Raw genomic sequence first — 19,202 nt, 5'->3', positions numbered from 1 at the left:
GCAACACCGGTGCGAACGAAAATCGCAATGCTGTGATTTTCGTTCGCAGCTCTTCGTTCGCGTGCCCACTGCGATTGCAAATCGCAACTGGTGTAAAATTGGTTGCCTAAAAATCCAAAATCGGCAGATATATGTTTCAATCGCAAGTCGCAGTTTGCTATGGAAAGGAATCACAGGTTGCGATTGCGAATTTACAATCGCTGCGATTAAATCGCAGTTTGCGATTTTCTGCTCATCTCTACAAGCTACACAATTATGTATTTTGCTACACATTTGCTTCCATGACTGCACAGCTACACCACAATGGCCTGTGCTACACATTTTGAGAATATACATATTTATTATAAAAAATCATACCAGAACAGTAAAATCAGCTGAAAAAAGCTGTTTTTTTTTTGCTTTTAAGTTATCTAAGTTACATTAAAAGAGGCCGCAAGTGAACTTTAAATTTTGAACTGACAAATATCATTTGCGGTCATCCAGAGCGGTCATCTATTGGTCGAGTCAAAATCGGTAAATAGACAGGATTGCTTAATTAATTAAAAGGTAAATTCAGAGGCCAAATTTCAACTTGTGTCTAGCCCTAGCAGGCAACTGTTAAGCCCGACCAATCACGTTAGAGTTTTTGACAAACACGAATGAATTAACACACTCCACACCATACTCCACACTCCAAATAACCACGCTAACCAACCTGATTGGTCAAGCTTAATAGTTGACTGCTAGGACTAGACACTTCTAAATTTCACTGTAGTTCGGTCCACTCGTTGGCATACGTGAATAATATTCAATTCCTATTTCACTTTTCCTCCCATATCAGCAAGGACTGCAGTTTTTATGGACAAATTTGGCCGATTAAACAGTCCTGGGGTGCAACTTTGTTCATGTTTCAAAGCGATAGCAAAGTAATTTGTAGCTTGATGCACTATGTTCAGTAGCAACATCGATTCGTAGCGACTGATTTCTCGCTTTGTGGCGAGGCGACAGTCTAGACACGTGTGCAAGAGTGTGATAGTGATACCATATTTCGCAGCATCAGAGACAACTACGAGATGCCCAAGTCAATGTGTATAACTGGTTCTCTATTAGAGAACAACGGCATACGGTCGAGTCGGCCGCTGCTGGCACGTAGACGTAGACGTAAAGAATCTTTTACGTGTATAAAAAATAAAAAATATAAGAAATGCGCATGCGTACGTAAACGTTTACGTGTTTGTAGGCCGACTCGACCATATGCCGTTGTTCTCTAATAACTATATACAGCATCAGCAAAGTTTTGCCAATTGTGACTGTTTCACAGACATTTAAATTGAAGATGTATTATGTTCAATGTCACCTAACAATTGTGTTATAAATACATATGTATACATTTGATTTGATCTGTCTCCAAACGACCAATGAGATTTGTACAAAATTCAAACAGCTGTCAATTTTAAATTAGGTACAGGTCCCATTGGTTGTTCGAAATGTCAAACTGCGTCGCCCGCGACACGACGTCGTTCTGAGAACGGGGCTTTTTGTTGAAAAAAATTAAAATGACAGACACAACTGTCGTCAGAGATCCTCCTTTTGGGCAGACAATAGCCACAAGATTAATATAGAAAAAACGTATTCTTTATTGTATAAGTCACAAAAATTACACTTTATTATATAAAAATAATGAAAATATTATGAGATAAAAACTGTATTGTGACGTTTAAAATTGATTTTTTAAATAAAACAAAATTGTTTATATAAAATCAGGATCATAGAAAAATTGCTGTGTGATCCCACTTAAAAGTTAATAAGTACATAGTAAAACGGATTTAATTTAGTTTTAATTAACAGAGAACAGTAAAAAATCCTTATGCTCCGCACATATCACAATTTCCTGGATTGGTGAGTGAACACACTAAAGCAGCCATATCCTCCTCTTCAGATTTGCCATTAAGAGCTCCATTTTCACCACTACCATTCTGGTAACCGTTCTTCGTAGGTGATGTATGGTCTTTATTTTTACTATCACTTTGAACCAGCAATTTCGACTTATCCACAGTAAACTGAATAGGATTGGCCGCAGGTTTTGTCCTCAAATAGTACATGCCAGTTTTCAAACCTTTCTTCCATCCGTAGAAATGCATTGAGGTTAGGACTCCGTAATTCGGCCTTTCGATGTGGATATTCAGGCTTTGACTCTGATCGATAAAAGCGCCTCTATCGGCGGCCATGTTAAGTATGACTTTCTGCGAAATCTCCCATACTGTCTTGTAAATGGCCTTAATATCGTCGGGGATTCCCGGGATGTTTTGGATCGACCCGTGATTGGCCAGGAGCTGGTTTTTCATAATGTCATCCCACATGCCTCTATCTGTCAGTTCTTTAAGGAGATGATGATTTACTACCTAATTCGTAAAAAAAAAACGATCAGAATGTTTTATTTTCCATTTATATAAATCAAAGGAAAGACATATAGTTCACTCATTGGGGATTTTTGCTTGGAAAAAAGTCCAGAAGTTTTGCAACTTTGCAGGTTTATAGGTTTTGGGGTCTCTAACCTAACTAAAATCCATAAAATGCACATTTCCAGACTTGCCGCCGGCGCCGCCATCTTGCCAAGAAAATATACCAGATGTTCAATAATTTGTGCATACTGCAATGAGCCAAATCCTGTGACAACGTCACTGAAGTGTCACTCGACGAATCCGATGACGAGTTGGACTTGCGTGTAGATATCCCTCTGGCGACTGAAGATGAAGAGTTGGACGTATTGAGAGACCTCTCCTCAAATTTTCGCGAAAAACGCATAGTTTTCGAGATATTCACAAAATACCGATTTCGGGTGGGGCCCCGCGCCGGCGGCAAGTCTGGAAATGTGCATTTTATGGATTTTAGTTAGGGACCCCAAAACCTATAAACCTGCAAAGTTTCAAAGTTTTTTGGAAAAATGTTTAAATTTGAGTCGCCTAGTTTCAAAACACGACAAATCCACAGAAGTCAAATGTTGAGAAATTGGAAAAAACTGTTTTAGAGTTGTTAAAGAGTAAATATAAAGTCAATATTTTATTGCCAAGAAATGATAAAATTTGTCGCAGTTTGCAAAGTATATATGATGTTAGGTTGTAAAGAACTAGAAGACGAATCAATTAACATATATAACTCATTTTTCTCGAAAAATGGATTTGTCGGGTTTTGAAACTAGGCGACTCATTTGTTGTATAATTTAAGATACCGAGCAGCTCTTTATTTTACTTTATAGAGCAAATGATTGTAACAGATATTTTATTTAGATTAAAGCTGCAAAAATTAGTTTAAACCGAATTTTAGTATCGCTGTGTTGGTCACACTGCGCCGTGTTCAACAATGTTGTTCTTTATTATTTGACAATTACCCTAATGTCAGTCATTATTTTGTCTAATATCATGTTGTTGTTGAATCTTTGTGAGCAATTCTCGTTTTTTTGTCTATTTTCGTAGTCTTTTTTTCTTAAATTGCACCTTTAAGCACAACCAGTTCTTTTAAGAACTAAATTTTAGAGTTTTTGTATTGCATTTCTTGAAATTGTGTGTTGAAAATATACCGAAGCATTTAAACAGTTAAAGCAAACAGCTTGTAGCTTCCCTGATAAACAATTTGAACGAGAACAGGAAAATAAAGGTCCTTTATTACCCTTGACTGCAGTTAGAGAAGTAAGTTTGATTGATAAGCACATTATACCACTTTCAAAGTTAGTTTCTATTAAATTCTGTGATTATTAGTTTGTGCATTAATAGCACCCTCTTACTTTTTATTACCACTTATGGCATTGTAAGATGTACATTAATAAATAAATAAATTAATAAATAACCCATAATAACGTTTAGAATAATCTTCATAAGGGACTAGTTTTTGCCAATGTGTAAAGGTGACTTCCCACGGCCCGTAATTTTACAGGCCAGGCCGCGCCAGCTCGCGCCAACACGCCGAAGGAAGACGGTCGCCTGAGGTGGCGCGAAGAAGCGCGACGAATCCGCTTCGAGTCGTTAAGTTCAAAGGCCCGATCCAGCGCGGCGCGTTCATGCCTGTGCAGACCTGTTGATGTAGACAGACATAATCATTGTTTTTGCTACTCTTGTTGCTTTTGGTGGGTTTAATATGGAGTGGACGAACGAAATCACTTAATGTAAAAAAACTGTGTGAAATGACTTAAAATATAAAAATCAGGTTAGCCATAATGTCACTAGACTTCCATGGCACACTAAGTAAAAAAAAAGAAAGTGAAAGGGGATTACTTTTCCTCGCTCGGCTCTTATTATACGATGATGTCCACCAACGCCTTTTTTTCTTTCCCTTTTGATTCGTAAGTAACTAATACCCGTTAAAAAGTATGACAGCGGCTGCGGAACAGTTTTTTCTTCATCTGACATTACTGATAATTATCAAAAACAAATTGTTGATAATCACAAAATGGTAGGTAATCACCAATCCCGAACACTAGTAACCTCAAAAATAGGTAAACAGATGATTGGTTTTCAAAAGGTACTCGGGCACAAACACGCCGTGGGAAGACTTCCGCCTGCAGTCCGTGATATCTACGCGTCGCCCGTTTTTCCGTCGCGGCGCGGCGCGGCCTGTAAAACTACAGGCCATGGGAAGCCACCTTAACAAGTAAAATAAGCTGCAAAACAAATAAATCAATTAATTACTAAAATATTAGTTATTAAATTAAAAATGAAACGTAAAACTTTAAAAAATAATGACAAACAATATATTGATATAATCAATATATTGTTTGTCAATTTTAAATTAACGTTCATCTCATAAATCCATCACAATCTGGTAGCGCTGTCGCCATCGCTTGTCACTCAAAGTTGATCACGTGCATCGGAAATTGTTTTGCGATTACTATATTTTTACTTTTAAAATATATTGAAACACCTTGTAGATGACGATTTTTTACCTGAAATTCTCCTGATAATACTCTTCGTGTATAAATATTTGTAGTGTAGGGCTCGATACTTTCGTTATTTCCTAGAATTTGTGCAGTGGAAGCTGTAGGCATAGGAGCTATAAGCTGAGAATTACGAACTCCGTGTTTTGCAATTTTAGCCCTAAGAACATCCCAGTCCCACAAATTTGTGGGCCTAACGTTCCACATGTCAAACTGCAGAATTCCTTGTCTTATAGGTGAACCTAAAACAAAAAAAAAAATGGAATAGAAACTCCTTAATTTTTTCTCATTAAATAGGTATCAAATTTCAAGAAAGAATCTGTCAATTTTTACTAAAAAATTTACAGGGTGGTCCGAATTGTATTCCCGAAACTTCGGCAAGGATATGTCCTAAAATGCTTAGTTTCGGAGATACAGAGAGTAGTAGTTTCATTTTTATTTCGATTTTTTCCAAATAATTTCTGAAGTAACGTAAATATTTGAATAAAAATTAGTGTTCGGGAGTTTTTTGACATGAGAAATTTGATTTTGATGTCAATATGACTCCTATTTGTAGGGGGCTACATGTGTTTTAACTGTTTTGAAGAGTAATAACTTTTCATCCGGACCTGTATAAAACTACTGAGTAAAAAAATATACATTTACGACGTCTTTCATGTAAAAAATGTCTCTTTGTAAAAATAGCTACGAGCAACCGTTCTCAAGATATTTAGAATGGAAATAGTCAATACATGTAATTATTGACAAAAAATAAACATGTTGAGTAGATAGTTATTTGACTAAAATTATAAATTTGGGAACTTTATTTTTTTTAAATTAATCATAAAATTTTCTTTGAAAAAATTATGATAAAACAGTTTCTGTTGAACTTTTAACACAAAAAAGTTTCAAATTTATGATTTCAGTCTAATAACTACCTATTTAGACAACATGTTTAATTTATGTCAATTGTAACAGGTATTGATAATTTAGATTAGATAAAATATATTAGTTCGGCCTTTAGCGCTATTAATAAACCAATCTATAGCTTGCAATATATTTCCTAAGGTTTTCAAGACTGCAAAGGTGGTTCCCCTCTTTAAAAATAAGGGTTCAGTTGATGACTGTAACAACTATCGCCCCATATCTTTGCTGCCAATTTTATCTAAGGTTTATGAACGTATTCTAAAGAATCAAATCAATGAACATTTTGAGTTTAATAAACTATTCGCCATTAATCAATCGGAGTCAATACTGTTTTGTTTGCCGATGACACAACCTTTTACATAAGTTACCACCCCTTAGAGATTGACAATCTTGATTATCACACTTCACTAGAAAACCTAAATCAATGGTTTCTAGCTAACCGTCTATATTTAAATCACTCTAAATCGCAAAGTATGAACTTTACTCTAAGAAACAATATTAATTTTGATCACCCTGTACTTCATCATTGTGCAACAGAAGCCAAGTTTCTTGGGGTGCACTTAGACACAGGACTGACCTGGGAGAACCACCTTGTCAACCTGTCAAAAAAATTATCAAAAGAACTTTTCCTGTTTAGAAATCTTGTGCAGATAACCTCAAGAGAAACTCTTCTCACAGTATATCATGGCAACTTTCATTCCCATCTGACTTATGCTATTCTTTGCTGGGGTCATTCTTGTCATGTCAATAAGGTTTTTGCGCAGCAGAGGAAGTGCGTGCGTATTATTGCAGGGGTGGGTTACAGGGAGGATTGTCGTAATTTATTTAAAAAATTTAAGATTTTAACTTTGCCCTGTGTGTACATTATGCAGTGTTTGTTGTTCGTCAAGCAAAATCTTGATCTATACAGGTCACATGAATATTTTCACAGCTACCCAACAAGAAATAATAGCAATCTTGTACCGGACTTTTGCCGGCTTGAGAGATCCAAGAATGGTTCAAGATATTTGAGCATAAAGTTTTATAACCTGGTACCAGCTAGAATTAAGGCTCTTAATTTTAATCAGTACAAAACAGAAATCAAAAACTACCTTGTGATTAATGCATTTTTTTCTTTTGAGGAGTACTTCAGTTCCAGCTTTAGTCTGTATTTCATTTGTTTTGTCTATGTTAGTGTTTGTGTGTTGTATCTGTTCATTTATAACATATATTTGACATACATATTTGTTTTAATTTTAAGGTTTTAATGATTTTCTATTGGTTAATTGTATACATTTTATTATATAAAATTTGTGTATTAATGATGCAATGTAAAAACAACAAAAAAAAACTGTAGAAACTAAATTTTTATCAATTTTTATAATTTTATATATATATATTTTTTTTGACTTGTAAAAATACTTCTCTTGTATGTTATTACTAATAAATAAACTAAACTAAACTAAACTAAACTAGATTTCAAATATCTCGAGAACCATTACTCGTAGCGATTTTTACCTAGAGACCTTTTTTTACATAAAAAAATGTCGTAAATTTATATTTTTTTTACTCAGTAGTTTATACAGGTAAAACAAAAATTAAACTTCCACACCCTGTATCTCCAAAAATAAGCATTTTAGGACATACATTTATACAAACTTTTTTACTTATTTTTATCTGCAGAATATGCTGCCGAAGTTTCCGGAATAAAGTTTGGACCACCCTGTACATGAATAGAGGTCCCAACAGAAATGATGATCTACCTTCAAATGCTACTATGACGATGTTTTTTTCATCATACAGTAGTTTTTTATTGTTATGAACATTCTAAGCTAAAGGTACACATCTTGGTAACTTTATTTTTTTTTACTTTTAATTTTTTTTAATTTTTAAAATAATTTTTTTCTATTATTTTAATTTTGATTTTTTCATGTCAAAACTAATTCAAACCTTACCTTGGTAAGTGGAGTAAGTGCCCAATCGCTCAGCTAACTCGCAACTTGCTTCCAGAGCCCCATAATACAAGGTCTCAAAAATTTGTCTATTGAGCAAAGCCGCTTCTTCACTATCAAACGGAATTTTGAGCAAGATAAATGCATCAGCAAGACCTAAAGAAAAATAAATTCTTTGAAAAAATGATTTGTTTTTGGTTTTTAAACAACTAATAATTACCTTGGACACCGATACCAATAGGTCTATGACGCATATTTGAATTTTTCGCTTCCTGAAGGGGGTAGTAGTTGATATCAATTATTTTATCTAAATTTTTTGTAACGGTCTAAAATAAATATAGTACAGGACAATTTTTAAATTAAAAGTTATTATTATTATTTGTTATAATACTACAGAGTGAAATAAAACGGCGTCACAGTAGCTACTGAAAGGTCAATCAATTATATTTTCCGATTATCATTTCAAAGGCTACTGTGGCGCTTTTTCTTTTTCGCAATCAGGCGGTATTTACTCTTATCGACATTTTAATTTATACACATATATAAACTCAACGGCAAAAAAAACCGGCTACAATTTCAAAGTTGCTCAATTTCAAAGTTGGATTTCTGGTAAACCACTTATTAGATTTTGATGATTTTTTTTTAATTGTAAATTAATTCCTTCTTAACGGATGCTACGTCAGAAACTTTTTATTCCGAATTTATTTTGAGCATATACAGGGCACAACAATAAGGCGAAGTTTTTTGATCGAACTTTGTAACACCCTGTCTGTAGGGCGCAGCAGCTGTAGTAGCTATTGCTAAATCAAATCACATTGTAGCCTCATCTTTTGAGCATTTTGTTTTTTTAATCACGACATTATCTTTCTTTTTATTGGAAATACGCTGTTTTAAAACGAACGTCTCGGAAAAATGCTTCGCAGGCAGAAAGTTTTATGTTCAAGGCGACATAGGCGAAAACGGATTTATGAGTATTTGCAATATGACAGCAACCGTTGTCAAATTAAAAAATGCCATTATCTGTGACGGATGTTGCTTGTATTGTGGCTTTAATTGAGGATGGCCGAAGTCAACGTTATGTGTCCGATACCCTGGGCATATCTCGAACAACAGTCCAGGATTCGGTATATGGAAACGGGAAATTTCACGAGTGGATTCCGGAAGAAAACGGAAGAGAAATGCAATTGACGACCGTTTTATTGTCCTGAATACTTTACGAAATCGTAGAATTGCAGCGTTTCAGAATCAACATCTGCTACAAGCCGTGCGTAGAACTCAAGTCAGTGAGAGGACAATAAAACGAAGACTAAAAGAAAACAGCTTGTTTGCAATAGGGTTCCCAACTTGAGCATCGGCGATTCCGGGACAATTATTTTTAAGTTTTTAAATAATTGAAACAAAACATTAAATATTAGAAATTCAAATATATTATATGTAAATGTGATTTTTTTTGGTCCCGGCCAAGGCAAAATTTTCGCCGGGACAAACTTTCTGATTCCTGGTTAATCCCGGTCAAACCGGGACGGTTGGGAACCCTAGTTTGCAAGGAGGTGTGCCACAGGAACCCAGGTACTTCCAAGACATCGTCGAGCACGTCTTCAGTTTGCGCCCTTACATGTGAATTGGTTTGGTCGCGGTTTTACCTTCAAAGCATTAAGAACATCCGCCAAACAATAACAGAAATAATTTTCTCTAGTCAAAGTCAGAATCTTTAAAAATTATATAATCTTTCAAAATCGAAACCACTCTCATTGAAGAAATTCCGAAAGGTGTTTATAGCGTCCATTTTCAAAGTAATTATTGCTATTTGTGAGTTTAATTCAAGTCTTATTTATTCCAACCCGTGATAATTGTGAAAAAGTGGCATTAAAAACTTAAAAAGCTGTGCTGTGAACTGTGAACTGCAAAACCATCGTGGATCGTGGCATAACGTCGGTTTCCAATGTTTCATACATTTCATACATGTCCTAATATAAAATAAAGTTTCTTGTATGCTATGCAACACACTGTATTTTATTTATAAAATTAAAAGAAAATAATAATAAATTTGAATAAACAATATTTGGCGATATAATTCCGGAAAAAGCCGAACCGCTCCGAAATTTTAAAAAGCTTTGGGTCGCGACCATTGCAAGAATAGCGCCAAATAGTGTTTACATTGTCCTTATGGGCACTTTCCAATCTAAACTTGTTGCGAATGGGTTCCGGAAGAACACGGAAGACAAATGCAATTGACGACCGCTTTATTGTACTGAATACTTTAACGAAATCGTAGAATTACAGCGTTTCAGAATCAACATCTGCTACAAGCCGTGCGTAGAACTCAAGTCAGTGAGAGAACAATCCAACGAAGACTAAAAGAAAACAGCTTGTCTGCAAGGAGGCCTGCTACAGGAACCCAGCTACTTTCAAGACTTCGTCGAGCACGTCTTCAGTTTGCGCGTTTACATGTGAATTGGTTTGGTCGCGGTTTTGCCTGAAAGCATTTTTCCGAGACGTTCCTTTTAAAGCGTCATAAGTATCTCCAATACATACAGAGATAAAGTCGTGATTAAAAAAACAAAATGCTCACAAAAGATGAGGCTACAATGTGATCTGATTTAGCAATAGCTATTACAGCTGCTGCACCCTACAGGCTGTCACAAAGTTCAAGCAAAAAAAACCTCGTCTTATGCTCAAAATAAATTTGGAATAAAAATTCGTGGCGTAGCATCCGTTAAGAAATTAATTTGCAATTTAAAAAAAAATCATCAAAATCTAATCAGTGGTTCGCGAGAAATCCAACTATGAAATTGGGACTAGTTTTTAGTGGCCCGTTTTTTTTGCCGGTGAGTGTACATACCTTTGTGACTTCTTTTAATTTATTAAAATCAAAGTTCTTCCTATCAGATGTGACAAACATATTGACGGCAATAGAAGCCAAGTTGCACACGGCTATTTCATCTGGTGCAGTGTACTCGATAATTTCAGTGCACAAATTACTACTTTTTATCGTTCCTAAGTTCTTCTGATTCGATTTCCTGTTACAAGCATCTTTGTACAGCATATAGGGAGTACCAGTCTCAACTTGCGAGGCTATAATAGCGCGCCACAAGTCTTGTGCACGTACCTGTCTAAACAAAAAATAATTAATAGATAATATACTTCAAAGAGAAATACAAGCGGAGAGTTATGAATACGGAAAACAGACAAAGCTCCTATTTATCGACTTTCAGCAGGCATATGACAAAGTTAAAAGGACGGAGGTGTTTAGAGCATTAACAGAATTAGGGGTTAGCAAGAAACTGACCAAGATGATAAAATTGACACTCCAAGAGACAGTAAATGAAGTCAAAGTAAACAAGAAAACAACGGAAAAATTTATAATCAGGGACGGATTAAGACTCCACTATCTCCAGTACTGTTTAGAGTAGTATTAGAAAAAAATATAAAAGACGCGGGAATCAACAGAGAGGGCCTTCTGTATACAAAAAGACACCAATGCTTAGCCTTTGCCGATGATTTGGTCATCTTAGCAAGAGATCGGAAAGAGCTGATATTGGTGACCAAAAGACTAGAACATCAAGCGCAAAAAGTAGGCTTAGTGTTTAATGAGAATAAAACGAAATTCATGGAGTGGTCAGATAGAGATTTTGAGAAGGGAAGATGTCTACAACTGAAGTCTGAGAGAGGTAAACGATACAAGTTTGAGGAAGTGGGTACATTCACATATCTGGGAGCAGTATTTCTAAGGAATCCAAATGTAACTCAAGAAATTATGGCAAGAATAATGGCAGGAAATAGATGTGTCAGCGTATTACAGAAAATTATTAAGAGTAAGAACATTTCTAGTTTAAAAATCAGAATGTACCAAACAATGGTAAGACCAATAGTGCTGTATGCATGTGAAACGTGGACGTTCAATGCAACACAAAGTTCGAGGCTAGAGATTTGGGAACGAAAAATACTGAGGGAGATTTTTGGAGGAAAGAAGATACCAGAAGAACAAATGAAGAAGTAAAGCAACTATATCGGGCACCGAATATAACGGGAGTAGCAAGAGCACAAAGACTGAGATGGCCGGGACACATTGAACGAATGGCTGAAGCAAGTATTCCTAGTATGATAATGAAACGTGAAATAGGTGGAAAGAGAAGAGGGGTAGACCGAGAATCAGATGGAAAAAGGATGTAGAAGAGGACTTGAGAACGATAAGAGTGGATGGGTGGAGAATAAAGGCGAAAGACAGAAACAAATGGAAAAAGATAACCAATCAAGCCATGAGCCTTTTAGGCTTTTAGAGCTATTTTATATTTATATACTTCAAAGTATAAAACATTCAGATTTGTATCTAAGGTAGATCATAGAAATTTTTTAATTCATAAAATAGTTAAATATTTTTCTTAGTTACCTCACAAATCTGTTTTCCTTCTCATATTTTTCGTATAATTGTTCAAACTTCTCGCCATAACAATCTGATAAGCCAGGACTTTGATGTGGACACATCAAAGACCATGTATCATCCGATTCAACCCTCTTCATGAATAAATCCGGTACCCATAGGCCATAAAACAAATCTCTTGCTCTCATTTCTTCTTTTCCTAAAAAAAAATCATGTTATGGATAACATCAAAAATATATCTTACGATCGAAAAAAAAGGAAAAAAAAAGGAAAAAAAAGGTCTTCAATCAACCTAATAAATTTTCTTAATATTTAAAAAGAACACCCTGTATTATGCATCATATGTGAACGATAGTTTTCATATAAATTTACGTTTTGATACATAATTTGTGGATAAAAAATAGAGACGTTGTTATGCATTTAAAGGTGCGTATTCATTATCCGAACGAACGAACGAATGAAAGTGCGGTATATTTAGACGGGGACCGAACGCATGCGGCCGTTCGTTCGCTCGACCATCCGTTTCGAGTCGGTACATCAAAGGCGTTCGCCAACAAATGCCTCCGGTCTTCTCGTGCGGTCCTATCGTGCGGTCCCCGTCCATACCACTAGCGAACATTCGTTCGTTCGTTCGTGCGGATAATGAATACGCACCTTAAGATTGGCTTGACATAAATTATTATAGATTGTAATTTCAAAGGGCATTCTGACGACGTTTTTGTCTCACATTGTTTACAGAAATATAAATTAAAAACAAATACCTGTATTTTTCCTTAAATTTAAAAATTCAAAAACATCAGCATGCCATGGCTCCAAATATATAGCAAATGATCCAGGTCTTCTTCCACTTTGATCAACATATGTTGCCGTGCTGTTGAACACTCTCAACATGGGTACTAAACCATTTGATGTACCACCAGTACCAGCAATTATTGTACCTGGAAAAATAAAATAAAAAACATTAAATTTACCCTATATACCCAAACACAAACATTTCCTTACCTTTGGCTCTAATATTATGTACATGAACTCCAATACCTCCTGCCATTTTAGTGATTAGAGCACACTGAGCAAGACAATTGTAAATACCATCAATGCTATCGTCAGGCATTGCGAGCAAGAAGCATGAAGATAACTGCGGTCTCGGTGTGGCTGCATTAAAAAGTGTAGGACTGGCATGTGTAAAGTACTTTTCAGAAAGCAAATTATAAGTTTCAATAACAGACTCAATGTCTTCGCCATGAATACCTAAAATTACAAATTTAGAATAACTTTCTCAACAAATCAAAAATAAAATACCTAGAGCAACTCTCATTAACATGTGCTGCGGTCTTTCTACAATTTTCCCATTAATTTTAAACAAATAAGATAGTTCCAGTGTCTTAAAACCAAAATAGGTATATGAAAAATCTCTGTCGTAGATAATACATGAATTAAGTTGATCTGAATTGTTCATAACTATTTCATAATGCTTATTTGAGATCAATGGGGTTTGTAACTTAGTCTTTTCGTTAATTGCATGGTACAGATCATGTATTACATCTAAAAATTAATGTACCTTAGGGATAATTGTGGTATTTTATATAAATGTATTTACCGCTAAAGTTTTTTTTAGTTTGCTTATGTAAATTTGATACGGCAATTCTTGCAGCTAAAATGGCATAATCGGGGTGATCTATAGTCATAGTGGCAACTGTCTCAGCAGCTAAAGTATCCAATTCAACCGTGGTAACGCCAGGATACAATCCACTAATAACTTTTAACGTAATTGAAAGCTGTATGCAAATATAAGTATTTAATATTAGTATATCCAGTACACATATTAAGACGTTTTTTTATTTGTCAATATAAAGTAAAATTACATGTTTTATCTGTAGAAAAAATTTAAGTGATATAAATTTAGGTAACCTATATCTTAGGAAAATTATTCAACTCACCGGATCTACAAAGTCCATATTTAACCCGTAGCATAATTTCTGTATTCTGGAAGTAATTTTGTCCAGATAAACATCTTCATGTCTTCCATCTTAAAAGAAATATTAAAGGTACAAATTCAGAAAGGCAATAATGTATTTGAAATGCAGACTTACTTCGTTTTATCACGTATAACTTTGGTGTAGGTTTGGGAACCATTTTTGTTACTAATAGTTAATATTAAATCAACTGAAAAATGTTTATAAAAATCTGAGATAACTGTAGAAGAAAATTGTTGTGTGTTGTGTTACCGATTCCCGCCAATTGCCGCCAATTATTTGACGTGTGATTTGACGTTTGACTTGTGTTCGACCTTAACCATAGAATATCCCTTGAATATCCTGATTATAATATCCATAGAATAAAAGCATAAGCTTCAGGGTTGTAGTAGATAAATCTACGTACCTAAAAATGGAGGCAGAGAAAATGTACAGGTTGGGGCATATTTTAGCGCCATTTTCGAGGTTTTAAATATTTTAGAGTATTTTTTATATCAAAAGAGAATGAAATATGTGTGTAAAGAATTATTATTAAAACGTTAAATAAATGAAGCTTATCTAAATTATTTCTGCCTGAATTTACACTTTAACTTTGTTTAGTTTAAATAAAATTAATGGAATTACAGAAGTCTTACAAATTGTAGTAAAATAAAAGGCATCAGAGATCAATATTTCTTTAAAACTTTTAACACATTTTAAAGGTATATTTTACTTAGGATGTGGTAGAAATTAACCAGTTTTAATATCGAAGTCCAGTGCTTTCTACAATAAGTACTATAACCGCAATGAAATTAATGCAATAATAATTTTTAATAATACCTGAGAGATCTTAGCTGGCCAGGAGAATATAGGCATTATGTACGTAACCCAATTAGAGTACGAGCAAGTTCTCTTCGTCTTGCAAACGGTTGAAGTTGGCGATTGCCTTCCATAGCGATAGCAACCCCTAAGCCTTCTTTATTAGGTCGTCTGAGTTAATAGAGTAGGTACTTACATTTCATACCCATTACCATCCCATTACCTTATACCAGTTACTTTATAAATATATTATGTTCATACCAAATGAACTTTTACTCACGTGATTAAGCTTGACCGGCACAGCGTTGCCCACTTTTATATAGTTTCTGTTAATCAAAATATTTTAGGAAACAACAGTTATTATTTACATGAATAAAACTCATCTTCTTATAACAGCACTTAAGGGACATAAAGGAGGGTCATTATTATCGCTTTACAGTTCAAAATATTCTAATAAATTTGCGATGAGTTTTTTACGGCTATCAAGCTATCTAGTACACTTCGCACTACAAAATATATGTATTAAAATCTATAGAAAGTTTTTCTTGTTACCTGAATTAGAAAAGTTATGTTTAAGTAAATTCTTAAACATATCGTTTGTAGTATTAATATTCCAAATATTAATATGAATATTCTAAAGGCATAAAATACTACAAACGATATGTTTAAGTGTTTACTTAAACATAACTTCTAATTCAGGTAACACTAAGAAAAAATTTCTAGATATATTTTAATTTTAATACATATGTTGTAAAGGACGCCTATCAAACCTATAGGTTAGATGAGATTTATATTAGGGCGATTTAAGTAAAATTACTGAAAATTTGATTACTCTTTTATTATATTTTTACTTACAAATTCGTGTACACTACTGTTTTCATCAGTTTTAAAACCTTCATCAAGTCTTCTAACTTCATCAAGGGTGTTCATGGGAAAATTTCATCTTGTTACTTTGTTACCCCCCAATGTGACCATGTGACCATCAGTACCGTTATTATAATTATCCCGCGGAAGTTTCTTCTACTGTTTAGATATATTAGGTATGACCTGCCCTTCAATAACTCAACTTGTGGAAAATACACAGATTTTAAATTTTAGATTTTTCTTCCGTTATGTTAGATTATTATGTTTATATTATGTTGAAGAAACACGGTGAAGCACATTTGTATCTGGCATATTAAAATGATTCTAACCCTAGAAATGATGCACCAGCGGAATATCATTATAGATATATAAAATACATGAAGTTTTGTAACGGATCAGCGTATATTTACTATGTATAACTATACAAATTTGTATAGAGTTAATAAAGGATAATAAATTTCAGTTAGTCAGAATATGGCCATGGTTGGCAACAACGAATTTAAAAATCGCGCCCTCGATTACGTAACTAAGAGTTTAATTGATATCAAATATACAGGGTCCGGCAATAGTGCGTCGGGCATCTGTAGCTCATAGAATAAAAAACTTGAGAATTTTGTTGAAGTGCAGACCTAAAGTATGTACCAGGATGTATTTCGGGAAAATATTTTAACTTCTATAGGGTGGCTCAAAAAAGTGTGAGTGGACCTGGATGATTTTTTTTAAATGGAACAACCTGTATATTATTGCATTTTTGGCTTCCTTTCAGATCACTTTACATAACCCTAAGATATGAATAAATATATTTCGATAGTTTCAGAGTTATTAAAAATTAAATCAAAAATATATATTTTTCAGCCCCTCTTAAAAAATTATTAAAAATACAAGCACTGTCCTGAAATAAAAACTATATTAGGTATTTACATTAGATGGTCTGTTCTCACTTTGCTATAAATATGATAATCGTAAATCATACAGGGTGTTCAATATTCTACGACAAACTTTCTAAAATTTAAAATATTTTTTCTTTGTTTTTTAAACACCGTGTATATTATTTTTTTATTAGATGGAGAGTAAAAAAGTGAACATTTTTTGTATTTAGAGTATTTCAAAATTTTTAACGATTTCGCAGATACACGTAGTTATTTATTTCATATGGCGCTTTCAATGGTAAAATATGAGAGAAAAATCATTGGTTGGCTTTGATAAAAATTTACTGTGGAAAATGCCATATGAAATATAAAACCGCAAATATCTGCGAAACCGTTCAAAATTTTGAAATACTCTAAATACAAAAAAATGTTCATTTTTTAATTCTCCGTCTATTGAAAAAATAATATACAGGGTGTTCCATTTAAAAAAAAACGAAGAAAAATTATTTTATATTTTAGTAAGTTTGGCGTAGAATTTTGAACATCCTGTATAATTTACGATTTTCATATTTATAGCAAAGTAAGAACAGACCATCTAATGTAAATACCTAATGTAGTTTTGATTTCAGAACAGTTCTTGTATTTTTAAATTTTTTTAAGAAGGTCTGAAAAATATATATCTTTGATTTATTTTTTAATATCTCTAAAACTATAGAAATATATTTATTCATATCATAGGGCTATGTAAAGTGATCTGAAAGGAAGCCAAAAATGCAATAATATACAGGTTGTTCCATTTAAAAAAAATCATCCAGGTCTACTCACACATTTTTTGAGCCACCATATAGAAGTTAAAATATTTTCCTGAAATACACCCTGGTACATACTTTAGGTTTGCACTTAAAGAAAATTCTCAATTTTTTTATTCTACGAGCTACAGATGCCCGACGCACTATTGCCGGACCCTGTATACACTTAGTTACTGAAATCCCTAGAAATATTTTTTTTCAATCGATTATGATCGAAAAAAAAACGCCGTCAGTGATGTTTATGAAATAAAGATCGCTGTCATTTTATATGTAAAATTATATGGGGAATGTCATCGATCGTAATTTCCATGCCAACAGGTCGCCGTTTTTTCCGATCATACGGTACCCATACAGCACATCAAATCACATTTACGATGTGTTTACATTATTAGATGTAGACACAGGGTGACACAATTCCCCCGATGTAAATATGCTACGTTTACACATTGTAGTTCAACACGTATGCACAAAGGTTAAACGTCCGCCTCACAATGTAGCCACAGTATAGCATTTACGTATACACAAAGTAAGGGATACACAGTGTGCCGTAGGATACACAGTGCTTGTGTATTACGTTTAAACTCTGTTTACACATTGCAGTTGTGACTACTGCGTGTATACGTATGTATTTTGCTTCGTATATACATCTTGTGCTAGATAAAACTACTTCTTATGAACGAATTTAGGAAATAATACAAGTTTTGAGGCCTAACTTTTCGTTCTTTTTAAGAAATATTTATTCAATGATACCAATTATATCTTTTTAGAACGAAAATTAGGAAGGCAAAGCTTTGTGTTATATTTTCCAAAAGTATCTCGATCGTAAGTTCAAGAGAAGTAGCCTTAAAATTGTTCCATTTTTGTTTTGTATTAAATGTACCATTTTTTTCTCCATTAAATGGATTAAGTGGTTAAAAATAAAATTCTTATATTTCTTTACATCATGGAACGCAATAGCGTAAATAACACAATAATAATAATTATTTACACTGCAGAAACCAGAAGTAAGAAAACACTGTAAAAGAACAGAATTTGTATCAAAATGTATTAAAAATATAAGTACCTAGTATAACAACATACTAAAATGGTAAACACTGGTATATCGCCACGATTTGGTGGACCTCGTTTAGTCATTTTTTTCTCTTCTTTTCCCTCCAAGCAGTTGGTTTGTTAGCATACTCATTCATCGAGATTAACAATCTCAGATTGACAATCTCACCCTTAAATTTTATATGAAACTGATTATTGAATATTAAACATACCTGTATATTGATCCATCAATAACTTACCGAATATCAGCGTAAGAAGTTCGTTGAAGTGTTTAAATCTTTTTTTCTCTGGTCCATTTAGATTTTTATTATTTTCAAATTAAAAAAAATTATATTGCAGAGCTAACCTCTTTATCATTATACGAGAATATTTGGAGTTTTCATTCATTGGAGTCAAAATTTGGTAAATTGGGTATCGAATAAGGGAAGAATCGCTGCTATAATATTAATAATACTCTTAGGAAGGTGTAACAAGGTAATTAAAAACTTGTGCTTACCTTAAAATCTCTTTTAAACTACACACAAACAGAACATTTATATAGAGCTTCCGAAGGCTGCTAACACATACCACTCCTAGAAAGGAGAAAGGAGGGAGAACACATAAGATACACTTGGTCGGTGTGTCTACGCTGAGGCTATCCGCGCGTGCTATCTTCACTTCATGCTAGAATGTAGACACAACAGTACACTATTAGAAATTGTCTATATAGATATTT

At 33.9% G+C, this 19,202-nt stretch overlaps 1 protein-coding gene across 1 annotated transcript; it reads right to left on the bottom strand.

Moving 5' to 3' along the window:
* Positions 1–1,669: 1,669 nt before the first annotated feature.
* Positions 1,670–14,393, bottom strand: LOC115874541 (ribonucleoside-diphosphate reductase large subunit-like). The gene is made up of 12 exons (XM_030889715.1): positions 14,215–14,393; positions 14,062–14,150; positions 13,722–13,899; positions 13,424–13,666; positions 13,127–13,372; positions 12,886–13,062; positions 12,134–12,323; positions 10,586–10,856; positions 7,964–8,069; positions 7,747–7,899; positions 4,916–5,148; positions 1,670–2,381 (listed from the first exon to the last, which is right to left on the bottom strand). The coding sequence occupies exons 1-12, from the start codon at positions 14,255–14,257 to the stop codon at positions 1,845–1,847; spliced, it is 2,466 nt and encodes an 821-aa protein (XP_030745575.1). The 5' UTR covers positions 14,258–14,393; the 3' UTR covers positions 1,670–1,844.
* Between the last annotated feature and the right edge of the window lie 4,809 nt (positions 14,394–19,202).

This window comes from Sitophilus oryzae, unplaced genomic scaffold, assembly GCF_002938485.1.
Source record: "Sitophilus oryzae breed Bouriz unplaced genomic scaffold, Soryzae_2.0 scaffold_1297_pilon_pilon, whole genome shotgun sequence".
In the NCBI taxonomy this organism is placed as follows: domain Eukaryota; kingdom Metazoa; phylum Arthropoda; class Insecta; order Coleoptera; family Curculionidae; genus Sitophilus; species Sitophilus oryzae.
Note: the sequence above shows the minus strand (reverse complement) of the source record. Positions and strands in the feature narration are given on the sequence as shown.